Source organism: Bombus flavifrons, chromosome 7 (assembly GCF_040668555.2).
Source record: "Bombus flavifrons isolate JBK064 chromosome 7, iyBomFlav1_principal, whole genome shotgun sequence".
NCBI classification, from domain to species: domain Eukaryota; kingdom Metazoa; phylum Arthropoda; class Insecta; order Hymenoptera; family Apidae; genus Bombus; species Bombus flavifrons.
This window is the reverse complement of record NC_138448.1, coordinates 15,678,212-15,699,319: the sequence shown is the minus strand read 5'-3', so window position 1 is coordinate 15,699,319 and position 21,108 is coordinate 15,678,212. Positions and strand designations below refer to the sequence as shown.

Here is a 21,108-nt window from a genome sequence, read left to right as displayed (position 1 = left end):
CCTGCCTCTTAAAACCAAAATTATTTTTATAATTAAACTTATTATATGACTTGTTCTAGACACGAACGAGTTATTTTTACCAAGATCAAAGATCTATCCCATCCATATATGATGTTAATAGAGCTTTAATTCTTTTATTTCAAGCAAATAGAATACATTATGCGATAGACCAGCAATAAAATCATTTGCACGATAGTTTGTTGGTATCCCTCGCTATTTACGGGTTTTCGTTCCATTAGAAATCAGAATAGAAGCGTTGACTGAGACATGCGGTTACCTATCTTTTCGCTTGATAGTGTAAATAAAATTGAAATTACGTCATAAAGATAATGCATAGGGTTATTTTCATTCTCTAATCCCTAAACGAATATCCTCGCTAGATTACTAAGCTATAGTTTCATCAGAAGCAGTTGGGTGATATTCCTTGCTAGTACATCCTAGTTATACTTGTTCTATAATCGGCACTCGCATCCGTAATATTGCATCTAGCATCCGGCTAAATGTCATAAACAATCATTTAGAAAATTAAGCTTTGGATGTTTGTTTTCATTCATTTCCTTACATAAAAAATGTGTTGTTATTTCTGTATTCAGAGGTAGGATCACAATAGCTATTATTTTATTCTTTGGATAAATCTATCATACCGTTCTGAGCCAAAAAACCTTTATTGCACTTTCTTACATGGATTAGGGATAGACACAAAAGAACATCTTAAACTTATCGATTAAATTTATCGATTGTATCTAGAACTATGTTCTAGTTACTATTTATTGTAACTAGCGCATCTGCATATGGATGGCGAGCGCGAACTCACGTTGTCATTTTCAACAAAATGACATCCTTTTTCTTTCAAATTAGATTTTCTATTATCACTGTATATGTATCTTATACATATTGTATACTATCTCAGGTAGAATATCATTGTTTTTTTGACATGTCACAGAATCTGTATAACCTTTTAATATGCAAAATTCCAATAACAAAATTTTAAAATAACTTATTTAACCCTCGGATAGTTTTTATTGGAACTCTGAGATGACATCTCGAACTAATAAGTGTATTTGTTCGTTGACAACAAATTACATTGGAGATAATAGTAATTTAATTTCTTATCAGAGTAAGTACTGCACATTTGTAATACTTTCAGAAATATCAACTATTACATTTTTTCGTAAATTTAATTTCACATAATTTTCATAATTCATTTCTTAACTAAGTGTCTAAATTACCAATAAAATTAATGTAAAATATTCTATTCTGACTATTTTCGACTTAATCGTACTCTTGAGAAGGATATGAAAGAGTCATTGTTAATGTGCATAAAAGATTTGTCTTTTTTGTTAACGCGATAGAAAAATCGAGCCATAGAAATTCCCAACATTCGCAAGATTAAGTACGTAAAGACTTCTACTTTTTTCTTGAAATTTTATCAACTAGATGATCGATATCTTTTCGTATTCTCATATATCAGATGACTTCGGAAGATGATGCTTGGGCTCAAACTCTTATCACGGTAACCCCAGAAGACGATGCGACGTTAAGGGAAATTTTGGATACAGCGACCGTGTCGTCAACACCGGACAAACACCTAGTTCTTGATCCTGATAATATTGTATATAGACGATCGTTTACTCACAAACAATTTGTAGATTCTAAAAAAACGAAAGACGAAGAGCCGGGAGAACCAGAAGAATCAGAAGAAGTAGAACAACCAGAAGAATCAGAAGAAGTAGAACAACCAGAAGAATTAGAAGAAATAGGACAACCAGAAGAACCAGAAGAACCAGAAGAACCAAAGGTTCAAATTGAACAGAGGTCGAAAGAGGATGCAGAAAGCCAAACGTATCTACAAGGAATACCAGTTGTGCACATTTCTATCGAATATCGGGACGAAGCCTCGCAAACGATATACATGAGCACGCCATGTCCGCCTTTAAAATACTTTAAGGATATTATGAGTACGTCTCACTGCTCTCTATTATTATTCGTTTGACACTTTTTTGATACCTTGAATACCGTAAAAACAAAAAATTTCAGTATTTAATTTACCAGTATTTAATACCAAGAAGGTATTAGCCCCTTAACCTACAACTACGGGCATAGCCCGTAATACGATGATCGGACCAAACGTAAATATCACGGGCATAGCCCGTAGTAGATGATCGGGCCAAATATAATATAGAATATAATATATAATAGCTTGTTTACGTTTTCGGCCCAAAATTCTCGAATGTAAATCGTAGGTTAAGGAGTTAAGGTGCTGTTTAATTTTAATGCAAAACCTAGGTATAGGCTCTTGGTTGCAACTACATAATTTTTCTTATATATTCGGATAAAAAGATAAATTAGAATCGTGTCATTGTTCCATTGAAGTTTAACGATGTACAGGGTGTTTAAATTTAATCGACCCACGCAACTATTTGCTAAACTATACATTATTCAAGAGATTTGTGTGAGTCAAGTAAAATAGGACACCCTGTATATTTAATCTACTATTCGCGCAAAGTAATTGGAATAATTATGATGCTATTCATCACGGGGGGAAATATCTTCATGTACGCATTAAACAAAGAGATGAACATTTTCCCAAATCTAACTGTTAAAAGACATTTTGTGTATGTAGCGTCAATGAAGGAAGGTCCCATGCCTGAATTAAAGAGAAGCAATGTGGCAGCAACTATTCTTAGCTTCCATCCCGAAACACCGCATGATGTTGTGATGGAACAACTGTCCATGGACGTCACAGATGAAGAACGCGAAGTGTTCGAGTCCAAAGTTAGCACCGAAGAGGAAACAGAAGTGGAAATTACTGAGATTTTGAATTTTCTACTAGCGCGTGCATTTTGGATAGACGATCCGACGAGTCAAGCACAAGCCGAGACGTCTGATAAGGCGACGCAAACTTATATCAAATATAACAATCGAACGAAAATCTTCGTTATAGATAGTCAAGTACAGACAGGTTTGAGTTGCGAACCGAAACAATCTAATACGATGCTGTTAACGGATTATTGGGAAACGAAGAGAATGATTTCAAGTTACTTAGACGATTGTATTTCCAAAGGAATCGACGTTAGGATCGTAATAGACGATATAATAGATGAAATTGTTGACAAGTGTGCCGGAAGGATTAGATATCCCATGAAAGAACAAATTATACAAACCATAGCTACGTACAAGTTAGATGATGAGAAAGAGGAAGACGTGTTGAGAAAATTGAAACTCGATATGGTAGTGGACCCCCTAGAAGCATCGATTATCGTCATACCTTTGATGGATAATTTGTTGGAAATGACTTGCAACGTTGTATCTGAAAATGCCATTCATGCCGTTCAAATCATTTTGAAGGGAATTCTTCAACGAACAATGATTATTATCGTAAAACTTATGGAACTGCAGAAGCAAGCGCAGCGTTAGTATCAAACTTGAAACGTTTTATTATTAGACTGCAGATTTTTATGAAAATTAATATTTTTGAGAGCGTAATTAAGAAAATAGATAGTCCTATTTTCCTAAGTCCTACTACCAACGTAGGTAGACCCCTTAATATTTCTACTCATAGAACATACTGGTGAAGTTTGATCGTTAAAATTTGAAACACCCTCTATAAGGTCGTAAAAAGATATCTTATATTGAAATAAGATAGACACGCTATTATTTCAACATCGACAGGTTTACATTTAAAATATAAGAATACGCAAAATATTAAAAGCATTTATTTAACTCGATCGTGTACCTCATTGCTCGTGATTAATAACATTTCGACAATGCGTTTCAGGTAAGTCGATAGATCAAATATTGGCTACAAGAAAGAAGAAAATTCTTGAGTCGATGACGAAGAAAGAAACGGAAACAATTTCTACGCAAACAAGTATAGCTGCAATTTCGGAAGTCAAGAAAATAAAAAAATCGAAGGAAGTTCTATGTTCTGTCTGTAGAAGACAATCGATGTGCCAGTGGTGTTTGAATGATCAAGAAGTAGAAAGTGTTCCAAAAGAGGAAATTAAGATACTTCGTACACAGGATATATTGCTAGCGTATAAACCCTGTTATATCGTGACTAAAATGACTGAAAAAGATGAAAATCTCCAACCACCTTGCCCTTCAGAAACAAAGCTCAAACCTCCCCTACAACTTCCCCCGATAGGTTCATGCGGAGAATCTCGTCGTACAATCTGTGTATTCTTACAAGGTGACAAAGAGATTGGACCTCAAGGTAAATATTACAATATTTCGTACAAAATATACGTTTATTTGCATTTATATATTTATTATCGTTTAGAATCTGTTAATGAATGGTCTTATGTAACGGACGCTACAACGATGAAAGCATGTTCAATAAAAGGTAAAGCTATCATAATTTTATTTTACTTATTTTAATCTGCCTTCTTAAGACTGACTATATATTACGTTATACTTTGCAGAATCTGTGAGTAGCTCAAGTCAGACAATTGTAACTTTGCTAGATCAACAAATTTGCCCGCCTTCTTCCAGCAACCATAGTACATTAACTTCCCAAGCAGCAAACGCTTTACAAATATTAAAAAATACATTTTGTACCCAAGAAAACTATATTACTTCCTCGCAACAGACTTTGAAAAATTATTCGTTTACGAAGAATGAAGACGCGTGTACTAAATCAACTTGCAATGCATGTTTAAGTATAAATAACATAAGTAATAAAATGATCGGACAAAAAATCTCTTGCACGCAACAAACCTGTAAAACTTTCTCAAAATTACATTTGCCCAATACAAATACTTACATCAACCACACCCCTTCACGCATTCCTAACAAATCACATGGAGACGGTTTAAAAATTATTCCTATATATCTCTCTCAAGACACTCGTACCTGATAATTGTAACAATTAACATAATAATTACTGCATATTTCCATGATAACAATTAAATGTATATACATACGTTACAATAATCAATACACTTTTAGAACGTTTATTTGACAAAAATAAATGCGCATACACTATTATTAAAGTATCCTCAAGGCAAGCTATGCACATCACAATGCAACTATATACATATACCATAATATAATACATTCAGTAATTGCATGATATTGTAACATAAATCTAACATAAAGATAATTACACAAATTACGTATAGCTATATCTTGTATATGATTTTTAAATTAATTATAATGAAATACATACATGTGTAAAAAGATCTATTTCTATAATTTTTGCATATCGCACATTGTAGATTATATATAAATTAAATATTATATAAATATATTATATTGCTCATGCTACGTTTTTTTGTATAAAGTCAAGTCATATATACTTCTGCATATTGATATTGGGAGTTCCCATGGTGTCATCATATTCATTCTTATATTTACAACTGTATATTTTATATTTGTGGTTTTATAAACAATATTTATAATGTGTGTGTTATAAGCGCTTGTGAACAGTGCTGAATGCAAGGCTAAGAAAGCGAATAGAGAGAAGTAGGATCTTGAGAGAGAATCAAGCGGCTTTTCCAACGAAAACAGGAACGAGGGATCATATCTTCGTACTCAACGGGTTGATAAACAATAAACTGAAGAGGAAAAAGATGTGCATAAGATGAGATAAGCATTTTTATACGTAAGAAGAATATACATGTATATAAAAGAACGGTAAATATAGTCAACTCGTAGTAGGGACTAACGGAAGAGTTTTTAACATCAAGTTTAATCTATTTATAAATGATCAATAGAATCGAAAACATCGACGAGAAACGGAAAAAGAATAATACAGTTGGTACGATAAAGGCAAGAAGAGTAGAGGAAGAGAAATCAGAGATGTTAAAAGATCTCAATATTAAGGTCTGCGAATATATCGATGATGTATGAAAAAGAGGTACAGGAAGCGGCGGATAGATGGGGAGGACGACCAACCGAATAGGATCAATGTGAATGATATTAAGTTCATGAACAAGTAGATATATAAATGGTTTAGCAATAATATATAGTGTACGTGACATAACAAGTTGTACGTTAGTATTAACAAAGTTTCATTCATGCAATGCATTCAAAACGCTGGAAGTAGTATTAAGATTATGATACTGTTGTATTCACGATAAGTACATACTATGACTTACATTGAAACTAATTCAATTTGGCACGAAATTAAGAAATGTAGTCGAGTATTTCTTAAATTTTAATAGATAGTCTAGTACGATGTTTGGATATTTTACTAATGTAAAAAATCTAATGTTTTTAACTATTTCTGCATTTCAAATGACATCACTTTTGGGATAATTAGGATATAAAATTATTTACTGTACACTCAGGACAGAGAGCTTTGTACTTTTCATATATCATTAATTCGTTACAATAAGTTAAAGACGCAATGTTGAAACAACGAAGTCAAATAATCGCTAGTTAGTCATTTTTTTCTAAGGAATTAGCCATGATATGAGATAAGCGAGAATATCTTCTGGCAAAACAACTCATGAGGAACGCATGGCACCTATCCTTAGAAGCTCCGAATCGTACGAATATTTGAACAATTAGCCATTTTCCTTGCTACAAGTGACTGCAAGTACTTAGTCCTTAATATTTTTAACTAATAATTTGTCTCAATTTCGGAAGAATTAACTCCTTTAACTAATTACAGTAGAAATTCTTTAAAGGTATTCATATAAATTTATAATGTTCCAGAAAATATTGGCATCGCAAATATGTTACAAAGATTTGTAATATAAATTGACGATATCATATATAAGTAGATAATGCTATATAAATTTTTCACATACATATATGCATATGAATCACATTAAATTATATAGTTTTAATACGCTTATTGTTAAGATTTATATTATAAGCATTTATTTGGTCAAGTATGCATACTTTCGATGTATTATTAGAGCATTGAAGGAATAATCGAGTATTTTACAAAAAGTTAGTAATAATACAATAAAAAATGATTAAAAGAGAGATCGACAAATTGACAAGCAAATGACAGCGTATTGATTACTAATAATTGCTGACCTATCCCTTTCAGAAAACGTAATATTCGTACTGCTTATGAAATGATCAGACATATTAATGCAGTTTATGTTGTATTAAATAAATTAATAAAAATGAATATAGTATTATCTTCTTTAAAGATACAATTTTTTAATTATAATGATGCTTTATATTCATTGTCTTCTTCTTCTTCCATACGTGATTCTTTAGTCGGTATTTCAGTCATTCGTGTTTCTTCATCAGGAATCGTTTGTACTTTCTGCTGACTTAAATCATTCCATGGTTGAATTTCTGCTGAACCAAATAACCAAAAGAGTACTGTTGCAGATGTAAAAACTGCTGATGAAATCCAGAACATAACACGCCATTCTTCTACTCCATTCTATTAAAAAGAAATAGTAAATAAAAAATTTTATATTTAGAATTTAGATTTAAATTTATAAATTTTCTTAATTGTTCAAATATAACTTGTTCGACTATAATTAAGTATTACAAATTTTATACTTGATTAATCCATACCCTTTCATTTGTTAAAACGCCAATAACTGGTGGAATAATAAATCCAGCAAAACTGCCAAAAGTGTTCATAATACCATACAAAGAACCAGCAAAATTCGGTGCAAGATCTTGATGATTTTGTAAACTGGTCTGGCATGCAGCTCCATTAAAAGTTAGTGCTACTATTAACATAACGATTGCAGTTACTGCATCACAACCAACGTACGTCATTATAATCAAAGCAAACGCAGGACCCATATGTGCTATTAAACAAGAAATTTTATTTATTTATCGTTATTAAATAAAATTTATCAAACCAATTTCCATTTAAATTTACTTACAGAAAATCATAAATATTTTTCTAATCCATTTTAAAGTAAGAATATTTTTCTTTCGAACATAATCACCAGCTGCAGCAAACAATACACCAGCACCAAGTCTTGCTATGTAAGGTAATCCTGTAATTGACCCTCCCTAGATATAATTAAATTAACTTTAGTTTAGGTTATATAAAATCATTTTAAACAATACATAAACAAGCCAGTATACCGATTTCATATTAAAACCAAGAACTTCCAATGTATACTTTGGTCCGTTTGTAGCGATGAAGTATATACCCCACATGTTTGCAAAATGAGCCCATAACAGAACTATGAACGGTACTGATGTAGCAACAGCTCTCACTGGTAATTTTACCTATTGTTCGACATTAATATTTAATTATATACATATAATTAAATGTATATAGCACTAATATTTATACTTACTTTCTGTTTAGAGACAGAAGTACCTATTTGTTCTTTGATGTGAGCTTTTTCACTTTCTGTGATATTTGGATGAAGATCAGGGGTATCATATATAAGAAGAACCCATAAAGCATAAAAAATCAGTATAAGAACACTCGTAACATAATATGCAGCTTTCCAACCAAAAGCACTAATTATTTGGCCACATAATGTAAACGTGACTACAGTTCCAAAAGGTCCACCTAAAAAACGATATCTCGAATTATATTATATTAATATATTATATTATATTAATTAATATATTAATATATATATATTATATTAATTAATTATGTTGGATTTATTAGTTTTGTATTTAATTTTTATGTAAATACCTTGCATTGTCCATACAAATATACCCTTCTCGCTAGGAGGAACCCATCTTGCAATCATTGCATGAAGAGCAGGATAAACAGCTGCCTATGAATTTAGTTTAATAGTAAAAATTTATCTTGATTGCATTATTGCACGTTATTAATAATAATAAACACACAATGAAATCCTTTATGATCAGCTGAATATACACCTAAAATATCTTTGCTACAATTAAAATTTCATAAAAAATGTTTTCTACAAAAATTCCATAGTTTTATAGAAACCAGTGTATATTAAACGTAGCTCTAATCGGTTAGTAGAGTTAATAAGATGTAAACTCTGTCTTTTTTTAGATAGAAAACTGTCTAGACTGCCTATCTAATAATAGCCAGTCTTCAGTCGTCAAAGCTCGTATGAACAAAATTTTCTGTCTAGTTTAGATTTCTAAATTATTGATATATCCATTACTCATACAACACAAAGCCGTTTTATTTACGTAACATTTAGGTAGTGAATAGACGTTCACAAGACGTCGATAATCGTACTGTTTTGTATTGTAGCAGACTTTTCAAAGATATAACTCGACGCCTTAAAAGCGTCTTTAAGATGTCGAAGTCTAAAAATTTTATGTACGCTTCTATAAAACTATCTTATTTAGTAAGAAATTTAATGAAAATGGAAAAGCAATAATTTATAAATGATAAATAATTTAGTGAGTGACTTACTCCAAAGAAACCCATCAAAAAACGAAGTGCAAACACTAAACCATAATGTATACCAGAAGCCCAAGGCATCAAAAGGTTTAGTACTGCAGGTATCAGCGTTGCAAATCTATATTAAAAGGTTATACAAGAGATAGGTAAAATACATGTAAATAATTATAAAATGTAATGCGAAATAATAAGGTATACATACATATATCGTAAATATACATATAATTGGAAACTATACTTACGCTACTACTTTCGAACCTCCATATCTTTCAGCTAAAAGACCAGCAGGTACACTTGCTGGGATAACTCCGTAAAAATAGCCAGAAAGTAAAAGACCTTGTATATGCTGATTCCACTCAAATCGTTCGCCATACTGTAAGATGAAAATGTGGTATTGATCTAATGTATAGCAAATAATAAACAATTATTAATTATTTTACGAAATTTTAATTAGCAGTTAGTAATTCTAAACAAAAGTATTACACAAAACAAAAATAAACATTTCTAAACAAAAATACACATATTAAACATAATTAATCCTAAAACTAACAGTTTATAACAACGGAAATAATCTTCCATAGATGCAATCCCTTACGCTTTACACTTTACACCGTTACTCTATCCATGATAATATCTTTCCTTTTTTACGCACTTCCTGCTAGTGCAATTCATTTATTTACATCCAATCAACATAATATGAAAAACATTTAAGACCAAACATAGTTAATCTCTTTATTTTATCGTTCAATATTAGTTCAATATTTTTTCTTCGTGTCTTAGAATTCGATGATCTTTTGTATTTTTGTTGAATTATGCATAGAAAATTTCTTATTTGTGTTCATACCTTTTTGAAAAATTATAACAAGATCGTACATACATGTATGAATCCTACTTTGCGTGAAGGCATTTGTGTGTTGACATTTATGTAAAGTGTGGATGCTCTCTAAAACTAAATCTAACTATTTGAATTCCTTTGAAAAATTAGAAGAACTAGTTTATTAAATGATACGTGAAAAAGATTTTGAAAAGATTGTAGTTGATCGGAATCGCGAGAAAGACGGTAAAGGTCATCTTTTACAACTTTTTTATCTGAGCCTGTAATAAAAATTTAAACAATACGTTTTGTACATTTATGTCAGTTATATATATATACTAAAAGTTTTATCGGGTTCGGCTAACATTACTATGAGTTGCGAACGGTTAAAAATGTTGGAAATGTTGAAAATTTACATCTTTCAATGGTTGTTGCTTGTTTTTGCCTCAAGCGATTTCCATGTGCATGTGTAAAATGATTGATTTTCGTTCTTTGAATATTTATAGGAAGTCAACACTTTGATAAAATATAATTAATTGGCTATAAAGATGTTATTGCATATGACTCAAGAAAGCAGTATGTAATAGTAATGTTTACCAAACACATCCATAAAAAAAGAAGATGTATCTAATTGTTTGTGTAAACAAAACAATTGCTAACGGGTGCATAGATAAAATTAAATTTTCCATGCTTTTAATGTTGATAACAACAAAGAACTGCACAAGATATATTCAGTAAATCTAAAACGTCTTTAAGTTTAGTTTACTCGACGATAAAGCAGAAAAAATGATTCTACTTATACCATATCTGAATCTTTGGTAATAACGTACTGTGTATGTCATGCGCTTCTCGTATAAAATAATTTGTCATACAATGCACGATATAAAAGCTGTGTTCTGGCTGTGGAATATGCTAAATATTTTGTCGTATGTGTAATTAAAAAAATACTTACGTCTGGAAGTATAATAGGTTTATAAGTACTATTACTGCTATTAGTGGCGATGGGAGCAGAACATGCTGGACCACTTGCTCCACTTTTACTAGTTGCATTTACCATAGCAACAATGGTAATGGACAAATTTGTACGAATCATGTATGAAAACATACAAGCTAAAAACATCATCGCGCCCAAAATCGCTCTCCTCGGTATTCTGTCTGAAATATATGTACATATGTATATTTCGTTTGATAAAAACGTCAGAGTTAGAAAATTTTATTTACAATTTAAATGTTACGTTTAAGAATCAAAGGAACATGGATACTCTAGTTAATGTTTAACAAGTTTTAACACTGCACGAATTATAATGGAATTTCTATTCAGGCTGCTTAGTATTTTAAGTATATAATAATCAGATAACTATATTATTATTAATTGAGATATACAGAATGTTCCATATAACTTGAGCACCTTGAATATCTCATTTATTATCAATGATAAAAAGAAAACATCAGAAGAAAACAATGATGACAGACATGACATTTTTTTAAGGTCGTATTTCTTCTAGATTTTACGATCATCGATGTTTCTTTCTTTAAAAATAGGACTATATGTATGCTTTTATCGTTACAGCGTTATAGCTCAGATTAAGACCAATCCAGTGACCTATACTACTACGTCTTCGCGTGATCTTGATTCTCAATTCTTGACGTTCGACACGATCTTCATTTCTCAATCTACATACGGGCTGTGGAAAGGTTTGTTTCCAGAGTGAAAAGTAGTCTCTCCGTTTTTCATTTGATTGATATGCAAATGTCTATCTGAGCTTAGAAAGAGATAATAATTCGTAGAATTATCATCAGAAAAAGCAGAAGAATATACAGGGTGGTTGGTAACTGGTGGTACAAGCGGGAAGGGGGTGATTCTACGCGAAAAAAGAAGTCGAAAATATAGAATAAAAATTTCTTTTTTTAATTTTTTTCTTTTTTTTTAATTTTTCCATCGAGACAACGATCTACAATGAGATCCGTTATAACGTACCGTACGTGTACCGAGCTAAAATTCAAAGTCGATTTTCTCGAAAACAAAGCCTCAAACGAAAAATTGTTATTCTATATTTTCGACTTCTTTTTTCGCGTAGAATCACCCCCTTTCCGCTTGTACCACCAGTTACCAACCATCCTGTATAAGAAGTTTCTACTCAAAGTCTGGCTGAGCAACGTGTACAATATGCGATCTTGCAGTATCAAGTAGACAGGAACAAGGATGTCGTCTTCATCATTCTGGCTCATCAATATCACTGGCTGTTTTCTTATAAAGACTTTGTGATTACTGTAGGTGATGTAAGTACGTAAAATATCCGCAGCAATAATTTTAGTAATAATTCATCATATACGTTATCTTTTCACGCCTAAACGGTCATTACGTTGTTAACAATTCACAAGTAAAAAATATTGGACAAGTTTTTTAATTTCCAAAGTAGTAACGTACGTATATAAAGACGATATTTATAAGCTGGTTTCCCTTGAGAGAAACTGCGAATGTTACTACTTTGACGAATAAAACGTTTTCCTTCAGAAAGCAACGCAAGAGGTTCATCAGTCTCTTAGTAATATACGCCGACAAACATGACGAGAGTCACGTAGTTCTTTGAAGCATTATATAAAAACAAGGATAAAACCTGATGCGAAATCAAAGAGACGCTAGAATGGAATTACATACTTATGTGCAAACAAACTTGATATTAACGGGGAAATAGCCGGGGGAATGAAACTTTTGCAAAGACTTTGTGAAATATCGAGATGTCAACAAAATGAAATAAAGAAAATTTCGAAATGAATTCAGTTCGTAGTTAAGGAGTTGGTCAGAGGTTATAAAATACACAGATAAATTCGGCACGAATTGGAAAAGTGCCAAGAAGGTTAGAAACATACGAATATAAAAACCAGGCAGCTATAAGAATCGGACGAACTTGATTCAACAATCAGGTTACAGGGTCATGGACAAACCTCGCGTAAAATCATCTTCGGTAATTTGCGAAAGAACTTGATGCGGAATCAAGGCGTATCGCAGGGATAGTTAGGTTTCGTAATCCTAAGAAGTTGATTAAAACTCGAGTAGTTTCAGCTTTAATCTCCTTTCTATTGCGTCAAATTCGAATGAATATTAATAAAATTATGAGTCTTCGAAATTTGACAATTTTTTAGTAGTATTCTAGTAACGCGATAAATTTCTTCAGTAGCATACGTTCTTTAAGGTCGTAGTTGAGTCATATCTCTGTTTCTAATTGCCGTTCAATTGATTGGTGTCAAGCTCGCATCATTGCTCGAGGTATAAACAAGAGCGATTTTTAAAAGCGACAAGAAAATATTATTCGCATGTAGCAAGATAGTACAGGAGAAAACACTGTCATCAAAAGATAAGAGATTAATCCTATATATCAGCAAATTCCAGTCATAATAAGAAACAAGTTATTGAACAAGCTGAAGTTTAGAATCCTATTCTATTTTTTATACGAATTTGCAGCTTCCAATATTTCTTTTTTATAGTGCGTGACATCTAAAAAAGCAAGAAGATAAAAATGAATATTGAAGATCAAACATTGAAACGAGATTTCTTGCAAGTTTTCTTTTATTTTTTATAGGAGTTTGGAAGTATTTTAAAAAATAGAAACAAATTTTGTAGAATTGAATACCTACATATGTAGTATTTACGTACAATGCACGACAGAGAAAAGAAGAAGTTTCCAGCATCAAAAGAAAAATGCTGGATTTTAGACAACATATTATACGAGAATACTTAAAATACTATAATCTGGAAAACCTTCGGTAATTAATAATCTGTTTATATAAAAAATTTATATATATAAAATACCTTAGAAGTGCATATTACGGAAGTAGGGAAAGTTTCTACATAAAAGGAAGTATGTACTGTTTACTAATCGGAAATAGGAAATTGCCACGGTTCCTTGCAATTCATCAAGTTAATTTCATCGTGATTAAAGCAAGTAATTAAATCATCTATTTCGAGTGGAACACCATGTGTAATGATATTAATAACTTCCATGTACATGTACGAAGTATTTCGCTCATCCTTGTTCGCTTACATACTTTCGCTATTTTGGCAACACGAAGGAGCGTTACGAAGAATAAAATATTTGGTTTTATATAAGATGTATTGCAAGCAAAGAAATTTGCCATTCAACATCATTCCTTTTCATAATTAGTTATCACTAAAATCCGAAATTAATTATAACACATTTACTTTCACGTCTAAGTGAAAGAAATGAATGGGATTCGTAATATAGTATACACAATTGTGTAAATATATCTATTTTAGAAGGTGGTGAAACGATTAAGTTTGCGATTACATCTTCATAACACGGAAAAGCGTATAAAGAAAATTTCAATATATATGGATCATATTAAATTTGATATTTATTGATAGTATGAAATAGTTATTTATTTATTGTCCAGAGATACGTAGAAATTAATAATAATCGTACATCTCTTAAATTACATATTTTCATACCGACATAAACTTCAAAACTACTTTTCCATCGTATAAAACGATTCTCGTTGTCTACGATCATTTGAAGGCTGATATGCTAATTATGTGCACGCAACAATCAACTCAATCCAATGGTTCAATATCTATTACCTTGCAAAGATGATTTTAGATTACTGTAATCTAAATAGACTTAGGCCACTTTCAGAATCACCGGTACATACCTAATATAGATTTTGTCTTCTTTATAAATGACAATAATACGATAATAAAATAATATTATTGTTAACGTATTTCGATAATTGTACGATTTTGAAAAAGATAACCTTGGAGGTAAAAATGTTCCATCGCGATATTATTCAAGTAAAATCAAACAACTTCTTCCTGTAGATGTTCTTATGCTGCCAGAAATAACGAAAATGCGAAGGTCAACAATAATAATAAATAACGGATGAAACAAAAATATCAATTTGTTTGCTAGGTAAAAAGACAACGGTACGTTATAGCATTTGATAAAAGTCTTAAGTTACGTATGTATATATTTATGTATATATATATACAATAATACACAACGATTATTTTTAAAGTACGTTTTCCATGTCCATGCACAGGGTGTCTGGGTATATATCTATGAGCTTAAGTAAATATCTATAGCGTTGATTGTAGACGTTAAAACGATGAGAAAAATTCATATAAATAAATTAAAGCTGCCATAGGTCAATAAATCAACCGACGAATCTTTCTTTTTTGTTTCACTCGCTCTGAGCCAAATAAATGAAATTTTAATAATAATCAGTAATGGTGGAAATTCTGTTGTCATTGTTTCTTCAAAAAGAGAGAGAAACACAAAGAATGAGTGAAGTTGAAAAAAAAGTCCGTTAGCTGAGTCATTTTAATCACAGCTGTCAGTATATGTACATATCTCTAACGTAAAACTAAATTGATTATGACTTGAAAAATAATATTTACGTGCACGAATATTCGTTGTCTTGATGTATAGAATCGATCCTACAACTAACTTCCATATACTTTGGGACACCCTGTATATTGTGAAATTATTAAAACACGACAAATACAGTGCAATTATCGATACATAACGTTGCTCATTGACGACAACCGTATTTGTATGATTCATAGTTTAGATAAATTCTCAACTAGTCATTTACATATTTTATTTAACATTATTTACGATCATAAATAATGTAATAAAAGTATCAAAACGAATTTCAAGATATAGTAATGGTAATTTAAATAACAATAACATACACGTTGTAACTTACTAGCAGAATTGAGATATGTTATCAAAATTAATGTTGCGAGTATGTTACATAATTACTTATCTATGTATATAACTGCCTTTATTTTCTTTTTCTTATCTTTATAGTTTGGCTTTATTTTCATATACATATTCAAAAATGTCGTCAATACTATATGCATCTATGCATATCATAAGTAAATTTCAATTAGATTCGGTTAAGTTTAGGTACAATTCATGCCAAATTTCATATTATATCATCATTAAGAGAAATTGGGAATATTTCAGCCGCGATAAAAAGATCTGCAATTACATATTCGATTATCAAAGTATGAAGCTATGTATAGAGTTGTTTACGAGTACACACACCGTAGAATATTTGTTTTCTTTGCATTAAACACGTTCTATATTTTGGGTGTACGCATTAGTGTCCGCACTAACGTAATTTATTCTACGATTGACTGAGTTCTTTATTTAAATTCTTATCAAATTTCCAACAATAGGAAATTCTATTATTTATGGCGTGGTATTGCGTTTGATCCATTTGCGGATGGCTTGAAGCAAGGTTGTAGACGTTCTATTAAGAAATGACTCAACAAACAAATATTTACTCAAATGTTCGATATCCATTCGACTGAAAATTTATGCTCCCATAATAACTCGTCTTGTTATATTTTCGTTTTTTCAAACCTGACACAAATCTAACCCAAATCTACCTCCAACATATCCCAAACATATCTTAATCTTATTTGAAATCTCACAAGTATGATAAATGTTATTCAAAATATATCCTTGCATACGTGTACATATCTGTGAAATTAAAGTTGAATGACGTACAGATGTATAATCCTAATGACATATCTCAGAGTGATATCAATGAGGATTTTTTTTTAGATAATTATCCAATCTATAAATTAGTAACGCTTAGATTTAAATTATATCAAGACAACAGCTATTGCAATTATTTTCAATTTCACGATGGCGAAACTAATTTAAGAACTAAAGAAATTAATTTGCTTAATTAAATTATTAAAATGTTAATTGTTATAACACTTCTGATACATTAAAGAACAAAGTTTTTCTTAAATAACTTAATTTATAAAATTTTGTAAGTATACATATCAATAGCATTAAAAATATATGAGTTGAAAGGTAAAGACAATATTTTTGAACAAGTCCTATGTATAAAAGGAAATCATTGATTTGCAATAAAACTATAACTCTGCACATAGAAAATAATGGACAATGCATTATTTGCGTTACGTGTTACAAAAGATGAAAATTTCACTTAATAAAATACAAAATACGATCAGCTTCTCTCTATAAGAATAATGTTATCATTAACGCTTGTTTAGTTCTCTGAACGGTAACAAATACATATTGTGCACATTGAATTCACTAAAATAATATCTATTGCATAACATAATTGTTATATAATTATGTACGTACGTATGTTTCTACATTGTTACAAATTAACCGACTGTAACAATCAATGTACGATAAATTTATGGTTAATGATTTATTTTGATACAGAAATATCATACTTTCAGATTACATATTCTTATTTGAGCAAGAGAAAGAATTTAAGAACTTTGTTCGAAATTAAGTGAAGTAATCAAAGATGAAATAAAAAATAATAATAATTATTATTTTAAATAAAGAATAAAATAATAAAAGATTAATGAAAAGCCAGTACTTTCTTTCTCGAAAAAATGTAATTTCGTACATCAAAATTTAATTTTTCCTAAAAGTGCCTTTAGCACGGACATATGCTTTTACATGTCAATGTAAGAGTCAAGAAATCCATTTTCTAACAATACTACATAGTTAATTATTATTTAATAACATTCTTCTCAGTGTTTATTTTACAGTCTAATTATTATTCTATGAATTGTATTTTCACATTATGTTATATGCACAAAGAAGAAGCAAGATATAATAATAGTGACCTTTTTTAAATATAAACAAAAAGTTATATAATATTTGGTTATATACAGGGTGTTCACATTCACGCTATTAGTTCTCAACGTTCTTCTATAAGTGTGGGAAAAAATGCAAGAGGAAAAGAATGGATGATTCAAAGTGAATTACATATTCGCGATAATATATTTTTCACAAGTGTAAAAATGCATACGCATATCACAGTAACATAAGCGAGGTAGTTTCAAGAATATTTTAAGATTAATTTCAATTTTGTAGAATTTATTACATGTAGAACAAAGAAAACATAAATAGGAAAGTACTGCGTTACATCTTTCCTTATTTTTCATGATACTCTACAAAATTAAAGTTAAAATATATTACTATAATACTACTTTAAACTAACCAGTTTTCGATTATGTTACATCAATACTTTTTTTCGTAGAATATTGAGAGGATTCAGTGTATGCAAAAAGATATACGTAAAAAAAATTTGTAGTTCACTTTTTTTATTTATTTATTTATTTATCGTATTTATTTATTTATTTATTTTATGTATTTATCGTCTATCACTGCGAACTAATAGCGTGAGCACCCTGTATGTAAACTTTATGTAATATGTATATATATACAAATACAATTAATTGTTTATTATGTAAATACGAAAATAAATTGATTAATCTTATTGAAAAATCCATGAAAAATTAAATCGGGAAGGGAATAACAAGAAATACGAATAAATATTTGCAATGTACAAGACTGTGAAATTTTAAGAGTTTTAGATTTTTAAGAATTTCAAGATTGCAAAGTACTTACCATTAACCTTCCGGAATAGACCCATTTTGTTTGTGGAATTGGTCACTGGTATATGAACGACAGCTCGATGTTTTGAGTTATTTAAATTATAAACCGTATCTATATTTGAAATTGACGGTTACTAATAATGCTTTTAATCGCTATCAATAACAATTTTGTAATAGCAGGCAAGAAATTTTCGCGTCAAGTTACTCTGCAGGATATCATCAGGATTTAATCAACTTTGTAAACTGTTGGTTCACTTGCATTACATCATGTTCACGCAAATGTCAGATATTAGTAATAGCGATTCTTTTCACTCTTCTTCTGGACTTCGAAATCATACGTTTTCACGGAGATGCTGAAAAAAACACCACTATCACTACATCTGAATTCTATATTTAATCATAATAGAATTACTCAGGGTTATGTAATATCACATATTATATGTAGAGAAACTAAGTTTGAAAACAAACGCACAGAATATTTAAATACGCCGCCAAATACGTATATCAGTATGTAATCTGATTAGCAAGATTGACACGAAGATAATCTACAATGTACATATATTTTATCATTATTATACTATTGATAAAGTTAATACCACTTGAATTCAGTGAATTATATGATATTAATGTTGTAATTGTCATATTATATATATATATATATATATATACATTTACATTAAATGTGTACTTTCAAGCATTTGATAAAATTATTTAACTAAATATATAAGAAATTGAGATATTTATTAGAAATTCATCGGATACTATAATAGATTATTTTATTGTATTATTATCTACTGATCCTTTAAATGTAAGAATATTGCATGTTAATTAAAAAAGAAAGCTATGAATAATACACGAAAGTGAAATTTAATAGCTTTAAAAGCTGAAATTAAAAACTAATTAAACTAACATATGACATTATTGTAACTCAATTTTAAACGAAATCTTATGAAATTACAAGTTCGTAAAAATTTTACTTTTTTACATCACATAAGATTAACTAGTTATTTGAATTGGAATTCAAATTTTTTAATGTTACAAGTTATTATTTTCTAACGTGTATTTTCCAATTTTTTTCTTAACTAATATATCTATCTAATCTAACGAATCTATCTTTATATTTTTATTTCGCACGATGCCACATAGTGCATTAGTCTAATAATTAAGAAGGGCAGCATACGATTATCTGAACAATATATATATTATTCTGTTCGCATACCGTTCTGTTTCTGTATTGCATCATATTTATGTACATTGTTGGAATAGGATTATGGGATTGTATGTACATTGTAGATATATTACATATTCCAAAAACATTGAATAATGTACGGATGGTGCAATAAATATAATTATATTTACAATATGCTAATAATTAAAAAATTTGTTAAATATTTCGAATTTTAAAACAAGTCAATATTATATTTTGATTAATTGATAAAAGTATAATTTTGTGTAAATATTGAATTAGAATTAAAGTAGAATATAACTTTTAATATTCTAGTATATTAAAATACATTAAAAAATGCATATTTTCATTATATCCTTAATATTCAATATATTCAAATAATAATAAAATTCAAATAAATATTAACATCAAATAACAAAATAAATAATTGCACTTACAACTAGTGTAAATCACGAGTATCATCAACTTACATACATCACGCGTTTCATTTATTGCACGATGGCACAATGAGACTAACCTATTTCAGTCGTATCTTTTCTAAGATCGTAAAACGCACAATAATATCCCGCCAATTTGTCGATCAATATTCACAAAGCTATGTTACTCTTTGTCAATACGATTTTTTATATTAAAATAAAAAATTGCTTTCCGTTTAATTTACTCCAATACACACATAATAAACCTTGTATAAAGAATTGTAATATTTATTTTACTAATATTGTTAAATCACAATAAAACGCAACACTACACGCCGATCAAAGGAACTGTTACACATACGCCATGGCAAACGTGACTACGTGACTGAAAGACAGTCAGTCACTCCCGTCGTCGTCACTAATTCTTACTGAACGGCGAGACGCTACCTTTTTTTAGTCCCCAATTCGCGCTTCTTTTCTCCTACCACAGTCACCTGTTGAATGTATGTGTATGTATAATGTATTCTCTGCATAGATGAATGAATTACACGTAATGGATAAGGATAACCATTTCCTGACTGAAATTTCATACTATTATCCTTCTATTTGTACGTATGAAATAGTTTTAATTAATATTAACATTGATAGATATTATTTCCATAAAATTATAAAACAAAAAATATAAAATTAATATCAACTATTTTAGTACGATATGTAATATCTGGTAATACATATTTATTTTGGAATATTATTTTTATCAATTATAAGTAATCGCAACATGCCTTATTTGTACTTAGAAGAAATAAGTAAATGGAATTCCACAAATTTTTTAAATATAATTTGTGAGAAATTTAATTGAGTACGTACATATTTAGTATATCTATGTAACACAATTATTATTAAATATAAAGGATTATAGAAAAAGAGACTGCTTTTAAAATTACAAAAAGTTATATAAAAATAAGTAAATCAATTTAAGAAAATAAT

General features: G+C 29.9%; 2 protein-coding genes across 7 annotated transcripts; one reads left to right on the top strand and one right to left on the bottom strand.

Annotated features, from left to right (window-relative positions):
• Nucleotides 1–526: 526 nt before the first annotated feature.
• On the top strand, nt 527–4,954 carry LOC138182123 (uncharacterized). 3 transcript variants are annotated; one of them, XM_069117711.1, is made up of 6 exons: nt 527–595; nt 1,472–1,958; nt 2,624–3,412; nt 3,779–4,216; nt 4,283–4,345; nt 4,425–4,954. In XM_069117711.1, exons 2-6 carry the CDS (start codon nt 1,472–1,474, stop codon nt 4,856–4,858), a joined length of 2,211 nt encoding a protein of 736 aa, XP_068973812.1. In that variant the 5' UTR covers nt 527–595; the 3' UTR covers nt 4,859–4,954. The 3 variants fall into 3 exon arrangements, with proteins under 3 accessions (XP_068973812.1, XP_068973811.1, XP_068973813.1); XM_069117710.1 differs by lacking the exon at nt 527–595 and adding an exon at nt 678–1,117; XM_069117712.1 differs by lacking the exon at nt 527–595 and adding an exon at nt 1,319–1,393.
• Nucleotides 4,955–6,046: 1,092 nt separating this feature from the next.
• On the bottom strand, nt 6,047–20,564 carry LOC138182124 (sialin). 4 transcript variants are annotated; one of them, XM_069117714.1, is made up of 11 exons: nt 20,143–20,564; nt 18,533–18,872; nt 11,050–11,252; nt 9,526–9,656; nt 9,296–9,401; nt 8,591–8,675; nt 8,238–8,458; nt 8,020–8,166; nt 7,812–7,944; nt 7,492–7,733; nt 6,047–7,354 (listed from the first exon to the last, which is right to left on the bottom strand). In XM_069117714.1, exons 2-11 carry the CDS (start codon nt 18,555–18,557, stop codon nt 7,127–7,129), a joined length of 1,521 nt encoding a protein of 506 aa, XP_068973815.1. In that variant the 5' UTR covers nt 18,558–18,872; nt 20,143–20,564; the 3' UTR covers nt 6,047–7,126. The 4 variants fall into 4 exon arrangements, with proteins under 4 accessions (XP_068973815.1, XP_068973818.1, XP_068973816.1 ...); XM_069117717.1 differs by having other exon boundaries at nt 11,050–11,248; XM_069117715.1 differs by having other exon boundaries at nt 20,176–20,564.
• Nucleotides 20,565–21,108: the final 544 nt, after the last annotated feature.

Coding starts and splice junctions, on each gene's coding strand:
- LOC138182123 (XM_069117711.1), top strand. CDS start 1,472: ATGACTTCGGAAGATGATGCTTGGGCTCAAACTCTTATCACGGTAACC. Junction 1,959..2,623: donor ATACTTTAAGGATATTATGA/GTACGTCTCACT, acceptor TTGTGTATGTAG/CGTCAATGAAGGAAGGTCCC. Junction 4,346..4,424: donor GAAAGCATGTTCAATAAAAG/GTAAAGCTATCA, acceptor TATACTTTGCAG/AATCTGTGAGTAGCTCAAGT.
- LOC138182124 (XM_069117714.1), bottom strand. CDS start 18,557: ATGGGTCTATTCCGGAAGGTTAATG. Junction 9,657..11,049: donor AACCTATTATACTTCCAGAC/GTAAGTATTTTT, acceptor TTCATCTTACAG/TATGGCGAACGATTTGAGTG. Junction 8,459..8,590: donor ATTTGTATGGACAATGCAAG/GTATTTACATAA, acceptor ATCGTTTTTTAG/GTGGACCTTTTGGAACTGTA.